Here is a 17,427-nt window from a genome sequence, read left to right as displayed (position 1 = left end):
GGGCCGTCAGCGGTGTTGTCAGCCCGGAGGTGCCCGGCTCGGTGCGGGGATCCTCCGGGCGGCCCCGGCCCAGCTGCAGGTGGTGCGACGGGGGGAGAAGCGAAGCGAAGCGAAGCTTTGGAGACTGTGTGTGGGGCTGGCGGCCCCCAGGCTGACTAAAGAACATGAAAGGAATGGATTTGCACCTTTCCTTCCTTCTCTGGAAACCTTGGAAAGCGTTTGGTTGGGGTTGCCCGCCTATAAATGTAAACTTTGCAGCGCTGGAATGTATTATGCCTGAAAAATGAAGGGCGGCTCTTTCTCATAGGAGAGACATTTTCAGCCAGCATAAAGGAAAGACTAAATTTCTATGTGTAGAAATGCTCTTTCGCCTTTCAGAGTTGGGGTGGGTTTTGTTTGGTTTCTTGTTTGGTTTTGGCGGTGTTGTGTGTGTGGTTTTTGTTTGACTTTGGGGTTTGGTTTGGTTTTGGGTGGTTTTTTTTCTTCCTCTGAGGGTTTTTTTTCCCCCCAATATTTTAATGAATTAAAAACTTGCATATAAAGGTGCCCTCTTCTATTGCTAATACATTCCAAACTAGGTGCCTCAGTATGGCAATATTCTGCTTTTTAATGGCTTTTTTTGACTCTGTCAAGCCTGCGACTTGCTTTTGGGATGTGACAAGGTTTTTGTGTAACGCTGGTATGCAGTCCTGGAAATAGCCCCGTTCAAAGTGTATCTGAATAGATGCCTTCCTTGAAATTGTGGTGTGTGTTGTGTTTTAGGAACTGTAGGCTGTGATCTTCTATTCCCATTTTTCTCACTAAAGTTAATGGACAAGCCTAACTCAGAGCCTATAGGCAACCTTTAGTTTCTTTGGCAGGCTCTGTTACAACTAAAGCTCCACTTTCTTGCATAATAATAGAAAAAACTTAAAACACTTCAATTTAAAAGCTAATATTCTTTCTACTATACTGAGTTAGAGTTGGCCTCTTTGCTTCCTCCGCTTTCTCCTCCAGGTGGGGCTGTTAAACTGCTGGGAAGAAATACTCCCTCAATTCTGAGGATGGCAAAAGGAATGGATCCAAATATAAGCAGAAGGGTTTGCATTAAACCCCAGGAAGAAGGTCAACATCAGCCAAAAAGTAAGAGTTTTTAGTAACAATCACGCTATGTTTCATGATATAATATACTCACATATCCACACTGCAATCATCAGATCAGGAATTGGACTGACATAGATGCTAATATCCCTGGTTTTGTGGGAGGGAATTCTGATCGCTAGACTGAAAAACTGAGCATTAAATTTAGCAACAAAACCTTGTTTTTTAACAAAGCCAGGGGTCAGTATTTCTGCTTGTGAGAATGACACAGCTTTTGCTTTGTAGCAGGTCACTAGTATCTTACCTGACATGCAATCCTACATTGAGGCTCTTCCGTTGCGTTCTAGAAGAGCTTCTTCAACCCCAAAGTAAACTATTAGTGTTCAGGAACATCACATGAGCTAAAATGCTTCTGCGGGTGTTCACAGTACAACCAGCTCCAGCTGTTTATAAAATTGTGCCTGCCCTGCCAGAGTAGGCCTGAATCATGAGCTTGGTTCATTTGTAAGGGTGGAGTTGGTCAGGTAAAGCTCAGGCCGTTAAACATTTTTTCCCTATGTATGGGGCAGTTCTGATGCTCTAATTGGACTTCCTGTAAAACAGGCTCCCTTCATGGCCTGCTGATGCTGGACAAAAGGAGCGTACAAGTCTGAAGCATTTTGCATATTCCTATGTTAAAAACATAATGCAACTGTACTGGGTAAAACCAAAGGTCTCCTTAGCAGTGTGATGTCTCCAGGACTGGCCAGTAAAGGAGGTCGCTTGCATTTTTGTGAAGACTAACAGGAACAATAAGCAATAGCAAGGATCTAAGGAGGACTTTAGGAAGAGGGCAAAGATAGTGTTTCACCCCTGGACTACTGTCCCAGAGGTGGCATTTTTGTGTTTAATGGTCTTTCTTGCATTTTTTTTTTTCTTTCATAAATTTGCCCAGTCTTCTTAAGCAAGATGTATTTTTAGCATCCACATTCTCTGAGAAGGAATTCCTCAGCTGAACCATGCTGTGAAAAAACACATATAATCATGTATTTGTTTGTTGAACCCAATGTGTGCTTTTTCCAGCGTGAAGTTCCTTTATTCAGTACCCCTTCCAAAGCAGGTCCTGGTCGTTATAACCCACGCTGTTAATGTCACTTAAGACTCTGGCGCCCTCTGTTGTGCTGAAGGGAGCTTCAATTACAGCTTTTCCGAGCCAAACAGTCTCATTCTATGATACAGTTTCTTACACGGTAGCCATTCCCTACCTGTAGTCCTTCCCAGTTTTCTTTCTGCCAGTTCTATTTCAACTGTTTCCGAGATGAGGGATCTGTACTTTACATGCTTTTCAAAATGCTGGAGTTGTGGTTTTATACAATGGCATATTACTGCTTTTGTATTTGTGTTCCTCATCATTGCTAGTAATGCTGTTTCCCTTTCTGTTACTGAACATTATGCCACAAACTCTGTGAAACCCTGAGGACTTGCTCCTCAGCAATAATGGTTAGGTTAGAGTCTGTCCTTTGTGTGGCAACTGGAATTCTTTCCTGTTTACACAGATGGGCTTTCACTGGCCATCTCACCGACTTGGGATTCTGAAGCCCTGCAGCTCTTCGCACATAGCACTCTTCTTTCTGAATAACTCAGTGCTGTCAGCAAACCATATCCACCCTACTTCCTAGATAATTCATGAAGCCATGAGGCAGCACACATCCATTCAGGATACCTCCCATTGTTTGTTTAAAAAAAAAAAAAGCTGTCCATCTTTGCACTTCGTTTGCTAGATTTTAATGGTATGTTATGCATGGGAACTTTCCCCTATTGTGAGTATTTATATATGTGGAGTTTGAAAAACTGAGCTGAAAATTAAGGGTCTGATCTCTGCTTATGGTTATCTGTTTGTTTATGCCTCCAGATAAGATAAAATCTTACACTGCCTGGAAAAGTTAACATTCTGTGACGTAATAGTGCAGCATATCTGCTTTTCTGTAGCAGTTCCATTTGGTTTATTCTTATTTTTTTAAACTAATGTAATGGTAAAACTATACTATCACAGCAACTTAGGAAGCTTAAACATTGGAGCAAGTTCTGCAAATTTAAAGATGCAAATACTTAAGTCTTCGGCAAGATTTGATTTTCCTTACGTGGCTTCAGTTTAATCCCTATGTACAGGTTTGTTAATCTGACTCTGATATACTTCTTGTTCCCTAACCAACTCTAGCAGTCAAACTTCTGCATTGCTCACCCTAACCGGTTTCATTACAGCTGTGTCGATTCAGCTTCTCTGACTGTTGGTTTTAGCAGTGTTTTGTTTTTGTTTGTGCGTTTTGTTGGGGTTCTTTTAGGTCAGTCTACTTTGAGGGTGCCTGGACACAAGCCTACAGACTGGGACAAAAGATTTTTGTTGTGGGCAGGCCATTTCAAAAAACCAGAGGATATACCAGAGACTGTCTCGTAAGTGCCAGTTTTGAAGCTGTAAAAGAGACATTGTCCATGCAGGAATAAGTTACTTGAATGCAACTCCCCAGTAAAACTTTTTCTTAAATGGAATGGGTTTTCACAGCTGAGAAATCTTGCACTGCTCTGTTTGGTTTATTGTCTTGTAGATGAGGTGACCTGAGCAATTCTGTATTGCTGAGATAATCTATCCCTTTTGATTTCTTTTTTTCCTGAAAGTATGACCAGCACTTATCATTTGTTTCCCTAGAAGAACATCACAATCAGCAAATTCTTACTCTTCGCTCCCAATCCAAAAAACTTTCTGAGGTTTTTCATACATCAGTCTCCCCTTGTGCAAAATTTTCATGACATAGTTTTAAAAGAACTGAAACTCATTTAAAATCTTTATGGATGAACATCTAGAGGGCAGGGGCCAGCTTTGTTCACTCTTGGAATTTAAACTAACAGACAGCAGAAAGGCTCCCTAACAAAAAAATATGTATAGTCAATATTTCTGTTGCTGGTGGAGCTGTGTCAATGTTTTGCCCTGTGTGAAAAGTAGAAAATAAACCTGGATGTTCTAGTTTGCCTATCTAAAATGAAGATCAAACTTAACAACGGGTGGTGGTAGTATAGTTACCATTTAAAACATGCTTGAAATGCTTTTAAATATACAGTAAATCTTGTACTACTTGGGGAACTAAACAGTGTAGCTGCCCTCTAAGATACTCTATTTGTTTGGATACACTATATGGGAATTGAAAATCTACCCGTGTGTCCAAGTTTTTTTGTAAGTGTATCACAAGGGACAAATATTGTTAAAAATGAATCCTTCCATTTTGTATTGAGTCACTTTTCTTACAATTACATTCGAAATACATAAAGGCATAAATTATTACAACTTAATCTATTGCCCATTCATCTGGTTTTGCCCACCAGAGACTTGTTATGAGGGTTTTTAAGAAAACAGCACGGTGATTGAAAGTCCTTTCAATGGTTTCTTGAAAGGACAAACCATCTTCTGATAAAAGCTGACCATTTTTGTGAGTGCATAGGGAATTCTGGTTTTCCTTTAGGCAAAGAGTTCAGCCAAAGCTGAGGAGACAACTGAGAACTAGAAAAGCACAAAAGCTTTCTTTCCCATTCTGAGCTAAGAGTGGATTGTAAGGGCTTGTGATAGAACTTAGGAATCTTGCAAGAAATAACTCATTTATTAAACAAATGTTAATCTTAGCCACTGAGTTGATATAAAATGCAAATTGTGTTCAGATAACTACCTTTTCCTCTTGTATATTCTAACACATCTAAGGTACTTCAAAAAGTAACTAGGAAAGCTTTTCAATCCTACTTCTGTGCATTTCAGCTTCTTTGCACCTTGTGCCCGATTTGTTCATAGCAGATTATTAGCAAAACCAGCATGGAAGCTAAATTTAACTCTTGGTTTCATGGTAGATGGTCATGTTCCCTGTCATCAGAAATCTTGTATCAGTACTTTGGAGCAGTGATCAAATCATTCTTCCTCTCTTCTTCAAAAACAAGAACAAAACTCTCTTCAGTTCTCAGGTCCTCTGTGATTTACCATGTTAAACTATCATGGATCCTTCAGTGACTTTTTCCCTTCAAATATAAGGGTCAAAATGTAAAATATTCCATATTCACTCATGTTAGTTTTGGTGAATAGTTACCTAGTTTGATGCATTTATTATCACATTATGTTGATGCTTTTCTACTCATCTGTAATTTTATAATATGCTAAATTCAATCATGAAAACATTAGACCTCCTTGAGAAGGGAGTCAACTGCTCTAAATTCTGCAAGAATTAAATACATACGGTCTAGGTCTTTGGTTATTGTGGAGAGTACATCTAAAAGCTTTATGCTTCATTGGCTCTTCTTGCATTGGTATTTCTAAGAGAAACTTTAAATTTGCTGTAACTGAGCCACCATTTGGGTAGAATTATCTAAAGATAATTCTAAAGTTTCTAACTTAAAATAACTGATTTTTTTTTTTTAACTCATCACATGTACATTTGAAGGCTTTAATAACTGAAACTCTTCTTGTGGAAGGTTTCTGGTTTTTAAAAATTAACAGCAGACTAGGCAACAGGTTTCCCTAAGCAGTAGTTTAGCTACTGGTGTGGCTATTAATCCCCCTGAAATAAAAAGATTTAAAGGAATCCAAAGCTGCTGTTGGAAGGCTTTCAATCCTCCATGCCTCCTTAGTTCCTTAGGAAAACACATTACCTTCAGACTCTTTTACTCTAGCAGGAGGGAAGGGGTAACCACTGGTCTTTTCCCAAGTCCTGTTCCATTTCTCAGGAGTGTTTTATTCAGCAGCCAGTGTGTATCTCTAGTAGTATCAAATCCCATAGTGGAGGAAGCCTTCTTGCTGGAAAACAGACTGCATCATAAATAAAACCATTTTGAATCTCAGGGTTACTAAGCTGTGACAACGCCTCCCCCTGCCCAAGATGTTCCAACTTTGCTGACAAATGTTTTTTATCCTGCTTCTGCTATTGAGGGAAAATGCATGTTTTACAATGTTAATACACCACAGTCCTAATACGGGTGCAGTGCTCCCTGGCTTTGCTGATCCTGGAATGTGGTAATGAGCAGAGAGGGACCTAACACTAAGAAAAACATCATATTAGTAAAACCATCCCTCTCTCTTTCCTGTCCTCTCCATAGTGAATGTGCGTACTTAAGTACTGCAGCCTTCCTCCTTTTCCAGATCACTTGGCTGCAATGCAAAGCAATACTGTCTCTTAACAAATAACCATTAGCCAAAGGACTTATTTGTGTCTCTGGTAATGAGTGAGTCTGTTCCTTTATTTCTTGAGGATTGATACAATCAGAGCAGCAAAGACCACACTGCGTGTGAAGTTCAGCTATGTGATGATTGCCTTGACAATAGTGGGATGCATAATCATGGTGATTAGAGGGAAGCAGGTAAGCACAGTTTTTGGCTGGTGAGTGCTAATCAGTCTTTACATAAACTCCTCAGTTTCTCCTATGGGTTGTTAGCACTGTTTTGGTTTGGGGTTTGTGGTTTAATTCTATCACTGAGCAAAACTAAGTCCTCCCAGTTCCCCAGAAGTGACCCTCATCGATTAATTCCCAAGTCACAAAAGGGTGATGTCACTGTTAAGACTGCATAAGCTTCCTTTAAAAGGAGGGAGAAAAAGTCCTTTTTTTCTCAGTGCTTGCACTGTTTTAACTCCTTGATTTTGCTGATGGGCTGCAAGAAGTCAAAAGGAAAGAGCACCTTCTGTTGTGAGGATCTGATGGGCAGGTAAATGCTCCTTGGGCCAATGAGGTCCATACAGTGAGTGTACGGACCTATTACAAATGCCTGTCTACACGCTGCACCACTCGTAGAATCAATATAATGGGAATAGCAAATGAGTATGTTTCTCCACAGACAGACATGAGAATTGTCAGAAGTGTTTTTAAACAGTGAAGAGATGGTCAGTAATTCTGTGCCCTTTAATAGGGCACAGAAAATAGTTTTACTTTAGTGTGGATGGAACAAGTTTTCTCAGATTATTAATGTTTGTTGAATTGGAACACTACTTCATAGAAAGGCTCCCAAACCCTTTAGGTGCTGAGCATCCTTCACTTGCATAGAACCTGGCAAGGTATCCAACATGTGGCAGAACTAGGTCTATGATTTAATTTGCATCATATGAAGAGCGTGAGTATAAAGTCTAAGACTCCACGTGCAGCAAAGGCTAGTCATGCTTTAATTTTATGTGCTTTTCAACACAGCTGGTGAGCTATTAACGTTGAGGTATTTCTGTAAAGAAGCAAGGAACATTTTTTGGCACTGAAGCCAAGGTGAAGCTTCTCAGCAGCATTAGAATTCAAGTCAAAGAATGTGAATATAATCTGTGCATCTTATTGTCAAGTTACTTTGGATAAAAAGCACAGTGGTAACAGAAACAGAGCTCACTACCTTCTTTTACAGATGACTGAAAGCAGAAAGCCCTCAGCTTAAAGGATCAACATGGCCAGAACCTTAGTTGTGTGCTGCCTTTCAGGCAGTTCTGATGAAAATGTTGATTTTCTTTCTATTGACCACTAAGTGTCATAGAGAAACCTTAAAACTAGTAAGAAGCCTCTCAAACCCAGCTCTGTGAGCTACTGAAGTGTCAAGTGACATTTCTGTCAGTATTTGCCTATCAAAATGAAAAGGATGCAGCACTCTGAAACGAAACAGTGGAAAGGTTTTTTTACCATAAGAGATTGAGCACTGACAATTCCCAGAACATTTTCCTGTTATACTGGTGTAGTATGAATGCAAACACCAGAAAGAGAGGACGACAGCTCCTCTGGGATCCTTGTTTTCACAGCAGAAGGAATCTACTATGTTTCATTTATGATTTGTTTCCAGTACCTCTGACTTCTGAAGGCCAGAGATTAATATTAAATACTGACCATATATATTCTAGTGTCTTAACAAAAGGGCTTAATTTATTCCTAGAGAAGTAATGAGGTTAAGCCAAAATAGTCTCTGGATGTTTTCTTTTAACCCTTTCTCACCTGGCATTAAAGCTGACAGAAACGTGCCTTGAAAAGGATAGGACAGATATTGTGTGAACTGTTGATTCAAGTTTCATATCTATGGTCCTCTACATGATACCTGCTCTTGCTTTGTCTTTATGTTGTAGGCTGTAAAAAGACATGAAACTCTTACAAGCATAAACTTAGAAAAGAAAGCACTATGGAGAGAGGAAGCTACTCAGAGCACATCTGCTAAACCTTAGAGGAGGAAAGGAAGAGACCAGGAGCACCCAGTAAGAAGAAAAGCTGAGTCCCTCTTGGCACTGGAAGAATATAGTCACATCGTTTGTGTATGTTTGTTCTGAACTCTCATGTTACTGGGTGCTTTAAATATTCCATATGTTCCTCTTTGTGCAAGAGAAAACAATTATTCAGGAAGCTCTTTAGTCAAGAATTGTATGACCTGCATCAACATCATCAAAATGACCATAAGTTATTAGAAAGTCTGCTTACCTGCTCTAGGTCCAGTATATTCAGGCTGCATTTGTTTAAGTGAAGGATTACTTTTTGTGAAGAACTGCTTCCTTTGATAAAAAGAGGAGGGAGATTGATAGCGAAACCAGTGGTTCCAGAGAACCAGTGTGCTACAGATGACAACCCTTTACACCAGAGCTGGTAGGGAATGTCCAAGCAAAGGCAACAGAGATAACTACTTTTAGAAATATGGAGCAACAGCTTCAACCAGTGCTATCAGATTTACTATTCAGAGGCACATGAGTATGAGAAAGTCAGTCAGGCACTCCTGCTCTCTGCTGCAGAGCAGTTTTTTGCCAAACCACATTTAGATTTATTTGCAATTTTTCACCTTTAAATCATGACCTGTGCTTTCATAGTAGCCCACTTAAAGATCATCTGCCCCAAGTTCTAGAAGCAGCAGACCCAGCAATACCTGCAAAGAGCAACTCCCAAGAGCCGCACCCTATTCATGCTCAACACCCTGCAGCAACTGGAAACAATATTTTTCTTCCTCCTTTCAGTTCATTTGGAGGGAAATGTAGATTGGAAGCATCAAGGCTGCTTTAAACTATGTTATTTCCCAGGACTGCCTGCTAACTGGTTGTGGGGACCCCAGAAACAGAAGAGGCATTTTATCAGTTTGACAGATTGAGTTTGTGAACTTCTGGATAGTGGGAGGCAGATTATTTTTCTTTAAACCTTCTCCTGATCCTGTTGTGTTATTTTTTTCTTTTTGTTGTACTACTAAAAATAAGCACTATTGCTGAATAAATTAAAAGCCCTACAAAAAAATGCAGGGTGAATCTTGTCTTTACACCTGGAAAAGAGAAGCAGTTGTGCAGTCCTCCCTAGAACTTTGCCCTTCACTTGTTCTAGAACTAGAAAATACCTGCTGCAGTCCATCTTTCTTATGAATTGCATTTCCGGGTACCACTCACACTGACAAGATGCAACCACTCAAGCAAGCTGTGCAGTCATTCCACCACAGAAGTTACAACCTTCAGGTGATGCTATGACCTGTCATCAGGTTCTCTGTAAGGCAATTGCCTCAAGCAGCACAGGCTTTCAGAGGTTTGTCTGCTCATTTAGCACTGAATGCAAGTCATACATAATTCCACTGCAGGTATGTGAACAGATCTTCCATGGCAGCTCTGGTTCTTTGCTACACCAGTAGGCACACAGGTGGGAACCAAATACATCTTCCCATATTGTGTGCCTGTGCTCATGTATGTATTAAATGAGACCAAAAACCACACACACTGCAGACAGTATTTCAGGCTACCTTGGAAAGAAACTTGTGATTTGATTTATACTTGGTGATGGCAGAGCTTAAAACCATGCATCTCAAGACTGTCCATCTCAAAAGCACCCAACAGCGCACCTTCTGAGCAGAACTGGCAAGTACTCATCTACTTTTGGAAATAGAACTGTTTGGACTCATCCAACTGGTAAAGTATTTCAAATAAGAATTACGTAAAATACCTCTTAGAAAGCAACACCTCGGAGCAGCAGTGGGCACCAGGCTTTCATTTTACTTAAATACCTCTAAACTTTATGCTGTTTACTCAAAATTGGAACTCCAGTCCCGTGGTTTGACAAAAGCTCTGTGGAGAATTCATATATCCTTCCCTTCTAGCAACTCTGGTATCTCCATCATTTCAGTATCTACTATAAAGACTGTGCATCAGTGCATACCTTTGTGTTTTCTTTCAGCTTCCATGGAGGCTCCAGAGTCTCAAATAAAAGCCTGAGCCACTGGACTTCGTGCTGTCTCCAGCTCACTCCCAACCACTGCAGTATTTTCTTTGCAAGTAGTTGGGTACTAGAAAAATGATGTAAATCTTTCTCAGAGAGGCAATGAAAGAAACCACCTCTTTACTAGTGTGATGGCTTCCAAGAAACCACTTCTAAACAGACAGTGGTTTAAAATCCAGCACACATTTCTGGCCTGTGCAGCCAGTCTAGCTGTCTAGAACACTTCTTAATGTACCTCGTATTTCCTGATTTAAATCGTAGTTTTAGCCTACACCCATTTAACAATGCCTGATGGAAAGGAACATACTAAGCCCTTAAAACAGTGTTTCATTTTCTATCTCCCCTTTGGGTTGGGGACAGAAGAACACAAGAACTCCAACAGCTCCCTGGCCTATCGTGTACACACGAGACCACGCTGCCTCCTGCTTAACACACAAAATTCAGAACACAGTGGGACCTTCACAAAGTGGAAGCTAGAGACGTTAGAGCTCCTGTTTGAGCAGCCAGCACATCCTTTAGGAAAGTAAATACTGGTTTCAATGTTTCTAGCAGGGGACATAACCCTTGTGTCTGTTTAAGAGTGCCGCGTTTCTCATATGAACAGAATTTGCCACCTTTTTACAGTCCTTGCTGTTCCCAATTTTTTATTATCCCTTTCTGACTGATAGCAACAATGAGAGTGTTCCTGTAAAGCTTCACCGATGCCATTATAAAGTTAGTATCAATTCCCCACTTCTACTGAAGATTTATTTTTGTACCTGTGAGTGTTACAGTAGCCACACATGTTAGGAAGTAGTGTTCCAGCGGTGATGTAGAATGATGCTCAGACTTTCAGCAGCACTTCTGCAAAACGGAGTCCTTCACCTGTGGCCTGAATGTTATTTATTAGATGGGTAACGTTATGCTACACGTTTGGCTATATTAAAATGCAAATAGGTTACTTGCCCTTGGCATACCAAGTAATTCTGATCAGTCTGTATCAGTGAGCTACTACTGTTCCTTTCATCATTCACAAGCCTGCTCTCCTTAGAATTTACAACCTTTGTTAGAAATGGATTTTGTTTCTTTTCAACCTATTAATAAGGCTAAGTAAAGCAAGGCCAAGACCTGGTTGCTAGAAGATCCCGAAATATACTCAATTAAGCAGCATTTAAAATTCAACTGAGACCTATGAATTAGCCACATTTTAATCCATTTAATGTGTGCCATGTTGATTTTTGTATTGTTTTAGTTTTCAGTCAAAATATTATGCATTACCAGTCAAATGCCTTACACAGTCTAGGTATATATGACAACAAGGTTACCTGTGTCAACCAGGCCTGTCACTTCAAACAAACATACCAAAATTAAAGATTTATACTTATCTGCTCTGAATTCACATATCCACAGCAAAAGTAACAAACACTGGCCAGGCTCCTTACACAGGAAGGCACACCATTCAGCTTCAATGGACTCTCTTTTAATTCACTCATTTAGAGGCAATTGTCATTATTTTCTTGGGGGGCAGGGGAGGAAAACGCCAATGCACCACATCGTTTTCACTAGCCTGGAAAACACTTATATATATATAGATATATAGATATGTGTATATATATACACACATATGCATGTGTGTACATATATACGTGTGTGTGTATATATGTATATATACACACTAGTGTATATATACACAGAATATACATATATGAATATACAGAATATATGCACACACACTTTGCTCAGATTTGTTTACAAAATATGTAGCATTTTTATACCATCCAATAAGAGGTACATGATTTTAAACAAATCTTATAGAAATGACATGTTATTGGAAATTTACACGTAAAAAAATCCAGCACAAAAAAATCCAAAAGCTAAAACAAGGTTTTGCTACTAATCAGTGCTTCTATCACCCTTCAAGAAAAGAGAAACACAGTTATTTGTATGTGATGTAAAGGCAACATTGAGGGGTTTTTTTGCTCTTTTTTTTTTTTTTCTTTTTTTTAAATTAACCACCAAATTTAACCCCCTAAAATTACAAAGAATCAAAGTCCATTTACAGATCAAGTGCAGTAAACTAAATGTTCCTTCAGCACAAAGCAGCACTAGAGAAAGTAAGTGGGAGAGGGGAAGGTGGAGGCCAACTGGCTTAGCTAGGGAAGCAGCAGGTGGCTGCTGCAGTAGCCACACAGGTCAGAGTCTCCATCCTGAAGCACAGACAGAACTGAAGACTGTACTTAAATAATGGTCACACAGAGCTGATGTTCAGGCCTTTGCCTAGCTTCTTTCAACAGTTTGACAAGTGATTTACATGTTTTTATCATTCTGTATCCAATGGGCTGGTTTTGCTTTTGCAGTGGCTTGTCACCGAGAGGAGTCATAAGGAGGATCTTGCAGACAGTTCTGCCACTAACGTTTACCACAGGTACACGACACTGCAGTTGTCAGTGGTGGTTTTGAAATGTTTACACTGGACAAATGTGGTTCCAAGCATCTGAAATGGCTTGAAAGAACACAGCCCGATGCAGGGGGGAGCGGACGGCCTGGACAATCCATTGCATTTACGGAAATGGAACCGCCACTTTCAATCACATGGCATCTCTCCAGTTGCACGCAGAGTTTGGTGCCAGTGTCAGCTGAAGTCAGTGAGGAGTGGCTGGCCTTTGCATCAGATGTCTGTGATCCAAGCGGGTCGCGGAGCCAAGTACATGCTGCTAGCAGAAGGGCAGTCTACAGCTGCAGATGACAGCTGTCATGCAGTCAGCGATGCCTTATAGATGTCACCTGTAGGAACCATGCGTTCCATGCTAATTCATCTCAAGTCCAGTAAACAGCAAGAGGGAAAACTGAAAGAGCCAGGCGGATCCGGCTGTAAGATTACTATCCTTTGAGCGTAGTGTCATTTGAGTTGTTAAATAAGGGCCTTGACCAGGAGGACTCTGGTTTTATCAGGTGAGCTGGAGAAGAAGCTCTTTTGTCTTGTGAAACTCTAACGCTCTTGTGCTAAGTTTTACAAATCCAAATTTCTGTGTTCAGAAGGTAAGTTTTCAGAAGATAAATCTGTTCAAGTCACACTGTGTAAAAATGTAAAGAGGCAGACAAGAATTTTTCAGCCGTAACTATAATACCAACGACCAGACTCTGGAGCATGAAGTCATAAAGGGCTTGATTTTTAAGGAAGGCCCAGCTGGATCATACTGTGCTGGCAAGCAAAAGTGGGGATAGTTTCTCCATTCTAGAAGCTGGTTTGGAAAGTCATTTCTGGGGAGGTGGTAAGAGTGACCTATTCACAGGCTCTTTTTTTGTAGATGGAGAAGAAAAACTAGGAAGTCTCCACAGTGGTCTGCAATCCAGCTTGGGAGCTCAGTGTTGAGAAGGGACAGGGCCAGGTGTGTTCAGTATTCTTTAAGAACCAGAAAACATGTCCATTGCAGCTTGTTGTTGCAGGGGGTAGAGAACTTATTCCATTATTTGTAACATGTTCTATATGCCAATAACCCCAGCTGGCACATACAGCAAAGGAGATACACTGCATGTGAAGATATAACGCATCTCTCAGCCATCCAAAGAGGCATCCAGGGAAGAATCTGGGGAATTAATTCAAGCTACGTTCTCAGAAAGTCTGAATGTCTCCCTGGACTGCAGGCACACACTGCAGCAAACAGAAGAGAAAGGCAGCCTTATCTTGGATGCCAGGAGAGTTGGGGCTAGTGGAGGAGGGATTATTTTCCTGTAATAGGAGCAGGGAATATCTCAAAGTATAGAAAGGTGCCTCAACTCCACGAAGATGACAGTGGAGAGGTTCAGAATCTAGAAGAGAAGGGTGATTCTGGTGACCCCTTGCCAAGGAGGGGGCATCTTGCCACGGAGAGCCAAAAGTTTTCCAGACGTATGTAAGAGCATGTGCACAAGGCAAGCGAATGAGCGCAAACAGGATTATGGAAAACATTGAGAGAATCACTCCACGGGTGGCTTGTGGCTCGACAACAGGATTGGTTAGGTAGAGGAGCACACAGCACAGGGGCACCTCAGAGCTGGAAGCCTTCCATGGGAGCCTCACACTGCTGGAAGATGTACTGTTGCTGGCTGAGATCCACCTGTGGGGCAATGCTGCTGTCTTCATCCTCTGTTCCAAAGTAGTGCTCAATCAGATCAAAGGCCTTCTGATAAATCTCTTGATTCTCATGGCTCTGCAGGAATTCAATCTTGTCCAGGCCTGCAAAGAAAAGTGCATAAAAGTTACAGCTAGGTGAAAGCATAGGACCATGATCATTTTCAGTCTGTTGTGAACACCAAGTTCTATGACAATTCTCTTCCCTCCTTCAGAAAGAGCAGGTGCCTTTATGTTCTTATCCAGCTTGTACTCTCCACAACCAAGGTAAAAGAGGTTAAGCTACAGAGTTCCCTGTAACACTGTGATGTGTTTCATACTTTCTGTCTGTCTCTGTCCTTTCACTGATAAAAACAATTATCAACAAGATTGAATGTGTAAAGAACAAGGCCTCACCTCAAAGAATTTTTTCCTGAAGAGACTTTTAGGGCCATGTTTCCTGAAAGCGTGTCCACAGCGCTTTGTTTACAAGAACCATGACTACAGAATGACATAACTGCAAGTTGGAAGACACTTCTGGTAATCATCTAGTCAACCTGCAGTCTAGCTCAGCACTACTACCAAGTCAGCTGTGTCCAGCCAATCTTCAAAACTTCCAAGGATGGAGACTCCATTACCTAATCTGTACCACATGTATATACAATGCAGTTAAACTCATGCAACCAGTTTTTGGGCAGACAATAAGCAGATGGGCAAACTCAGGCCTTGTAGTCAGAAACAAATGAAAAGAATACAGCAAGCTAAACTATCTTTAATACCTAGGAATGGTGCTATGATGAAATCCAAGTCTTAGCTACTCTAGAAAAGCTCTAATATTGGGAATTGCAGCAGCTTTCTTGTCTGCTCCTTTTACTATGTATGAAGATTAGAGGAAACAACTCTCTGATACTCTGTAGACATTTCTGTAACACTGACATAAAAAGGGAAGTTAAAATCTAGAAGCAGGCAAGAAAAAAATCCTGTTCTGATACAACTCTTCCCTGGAAGTCAAGGTAACCATGAAGGGAACTAGGGTTCAAGAAGCCATGTTCAGTGATAGTATCCTCTTCTATACTGCTCTCAATAACACATTTTTATTTTTCTTAATAAAGTACATGCCAATCAACAAGGAAACTAACCTTAAGAGCAGCAGTACCTCAGAAGTGGGATGAAATAATGCTGATACATGCCAGAATCTCAACACAACAAAGGCAACCAATGAAGATGGGGCTGCTGCCATAATCTTACAGGGAAAGGTTTGAAACCTAAATGATAGATCTGTGTGCCCGAACTTTAATTTGCTATGAAGGGAAGATCTCAGTGCCTGAATGACACCCTGGAGGCTCCCTCAAGCTCAAAAGAAAGAAAAGAAGATCTGCACACACCATCTCAAATCTACACACAGATAATGTACAAGATGGAGTATCCTGGCACATGGAGACTTATCAAAGAACAGTTAATGTTCAGATAAAAGCAATGAGGAAAGTAACGGAATTGGGTCTGCTGCAACTAATGGGTTCATGACCATTGCTTTAACCCCTGACTTCCACTTTCACCTGTGACTTCCTCTAACTATGTTTTCCTCATACCATATGCTTCTTCAATAAGAGCGCAGTAAGGATTAATGCCAGTGTCACTGCGTTTGGATTCCTGTTCGCCAAGCCTCAAGATGTTCTCCAGCCCATTCAGTGCTACTTGCACAATCTTGGAATCCATTACTGTAAGAAGGTCGCAGAGTGGTTTGATGCATCCCAGTTCTACTAAATACCTGAAAAACACCACATGGAACCCAGTAAATTGTTTGCAAAATTATAATTGGGGTAGCCATTTAAACATTTAGCATGAAGGACTAAACAAAAACAAGCAGATAAAATAGCAACTTGACTGGAGAAAGTACAGATATCTATTTGTATCTAGTCAATACACGTTTCTGCTGAAACAATATAACTTTAAAATACCTTCTCTCTCTATATATATATACACATATATATAGATATGAAATAATTTAATTTTGTATTTTAAATTCCTAAATATATAGCTATAGTTTTATGGACATTTTCTGTTGATATAAACTATATTAATTTAATATATTTACAACTTTATGGTTTTGGTTTATGCAACATTGCATAATACAATCGTAACGTACTAGTAAAAGTTGAGCAGGAAATCCAATACACACAATGCCCATGAGCTATTCCTCTCCAGACTGCTAATGCATTTTATTACACTTTACAACAACCACTAAGAAATTAGTTTAAAAGTTGCATTTAGTTTTTTTACATAAGAGAAATAGTTCAATTAGTTAAATGAACATTGTGCAGCCAAAACGCTTATGTGATTTCTCCCTAAAGGAATGAATGTCTCATTCACAACTCAATACAAAGACCTGGCTCAGTCGGTACAACACTGAAAGCATACAGAATGGTTTTTCAGTTTCTGGGTTATGAGTTTGATTTCTTGCACAAACACTAATTCAGTCAATTGCATTGAAAGATTTGATCTATTCCATACTTGATCTGTTCAGCAGAGCCTCCAGATGTTGCATTTGTAATTGCCCAAGCAGCTTCCTTCCTTGTCCGAAATTCAGCCGTTTGCAAAATATTTATAAGAGCTGGAAAGATATGGGCATCTATGACTGTCTGCAAAAAGAAGTAACATCTCATGGTTATAACAAAAATAAGAAATAACTTCCTTGTCCTGAGACAGTCAATGTCTAGGCTCAGCACAACACATTGAACAACTAAACATTTGTTACCAAGCGGCAAAAATCAGTTTTCAGCTTTGCATTCAAAACCCCAGTTCTGCTGGGGCCTGTGCTTATCCAAAAGAATTCAAAACACACTCAGACTGATGAGACTGCCATATATAAGGTGTTACTTAATCATACCTTGACAACAAAAGAATGCCCATACTTCCCTTATTTTTCCAGATAGTAGACCACTAAGCTAGTGAGTCAGTAAACCACTAAGATCCCCTAACGAGAGAAAAACACTTCATAAGCCTGTGTGTCATACTACATCTCCAGTGGGTGAGACAACAGAGCAAAGAGAGAACAAATTGTAAGATCTCCTCAAAATAAGCAAGCACCA

The 17,427-nt window shown here is 40.2% G+C and overlaps 2 protein-coding genes across 2 annotated transcripts in view; one reads left to right on the top strand and one right to left on the bottom strand.

Annotated features, from left to right (window-relative positions):
- The first annotated feature begins 1,043 nt into the window (after nucleotides 1–1,043).
- On the top strand, nucleotides 1,044–8,284 carry FAM162A (family with sequence similarity 162, member A). The gene is made up of 4 exons (XM_010021069.1): nucleotides 1,044–1,122; nucleotides 3,402–3,510; nucleotides 6,336–6,444; nucleotides 8,166–8,284. Exons 1-4 carry the CDS (start codon nucleotides 1,044–1,046, stop codon nucleotides 8,259–8,261), a joined length of 393 nt encoding a protein of 130 aa, XP_010019371.1. The 3' UTR covers nucleotides 8,262–8,284.
- A 3,165-nt stretch (nucleotides 8,285–11,449) lies between these two features.
- KPNA1 (karyopherin alpha 1 (importin alpha 5)) overlaps nucleotides 11,450–17,427 on the bottom strand; it is a 39,775-nt gene continuing 33,797 nt past the window's right edge. The window contains exons 11-13 of the mRNA XM_010021068.1: nucleotides 16,850–16,977; nucleotides 15,928–16,106; nucleotides 11,450–14,464 (exon numbers count right to left, since the gene is read on the bottom strand). Of these exons, the coding sequence (XP_010019370.1) occupies nucleotides 14,277–14,464; nucleotides 15,928–16,106; nucleotides 16,850–16,977 (495 nt within the window). The 3' untranslated portion in view covers nucleotides 11,450–14,276. The remainder of the gene's footprint in view (nucleotides 14,465–15,927; nucleotides 16,107–16,849; nucleotides 16,978–17,427) is intronic.

Source organism: Nestor notabilis, unplaced genomic scaffold, assembly GCF_000696875.1.
Source record: "Nestor notabilis isolate BGI_N333 unplaced genomic scaffold, ASM69687v1 scaffold23328, whole genome shotgun sequence".
NCBI lineage: Eukaryota > Metazoa > Chordata > Aves > Psittaciformes > Psittacidae > Nestor > Nestor notabilis.
The sequence above is the reverse complement of the archived record's forward strand: the minus strand, read 5'-3'. Positions and strand labels throughout refer to the sequence as shown.

What these genes read in the sequence shown, in the direction of transcription:
- FAM162A (XM_010021069.1), top strand. Translation starts at nt 1,044, where the DNA reads ATGGCAAAAGGAATGGATCCAAATATAAGCAGAAGGGTTTGCATTAAA. An exon ending in AGGTCAACATCAGCCAAAAA is followed by an intron (nt 1,123 to 3,401) that starts GTAAGAGTTTTT and finishes GGGTTCTTTTAG; the next exon opens with GTCAGTCTACTTTGAGGGTG. An exon ending in TGGTGATTAGAGGGAAGCAG is followed by an intron (nt 6,445 to 8,165) that starts GTAAGCACAGTT and finishes TTTATGTTGTAG; the next exon opens with GCTGTAAAAAGACATGAAAC.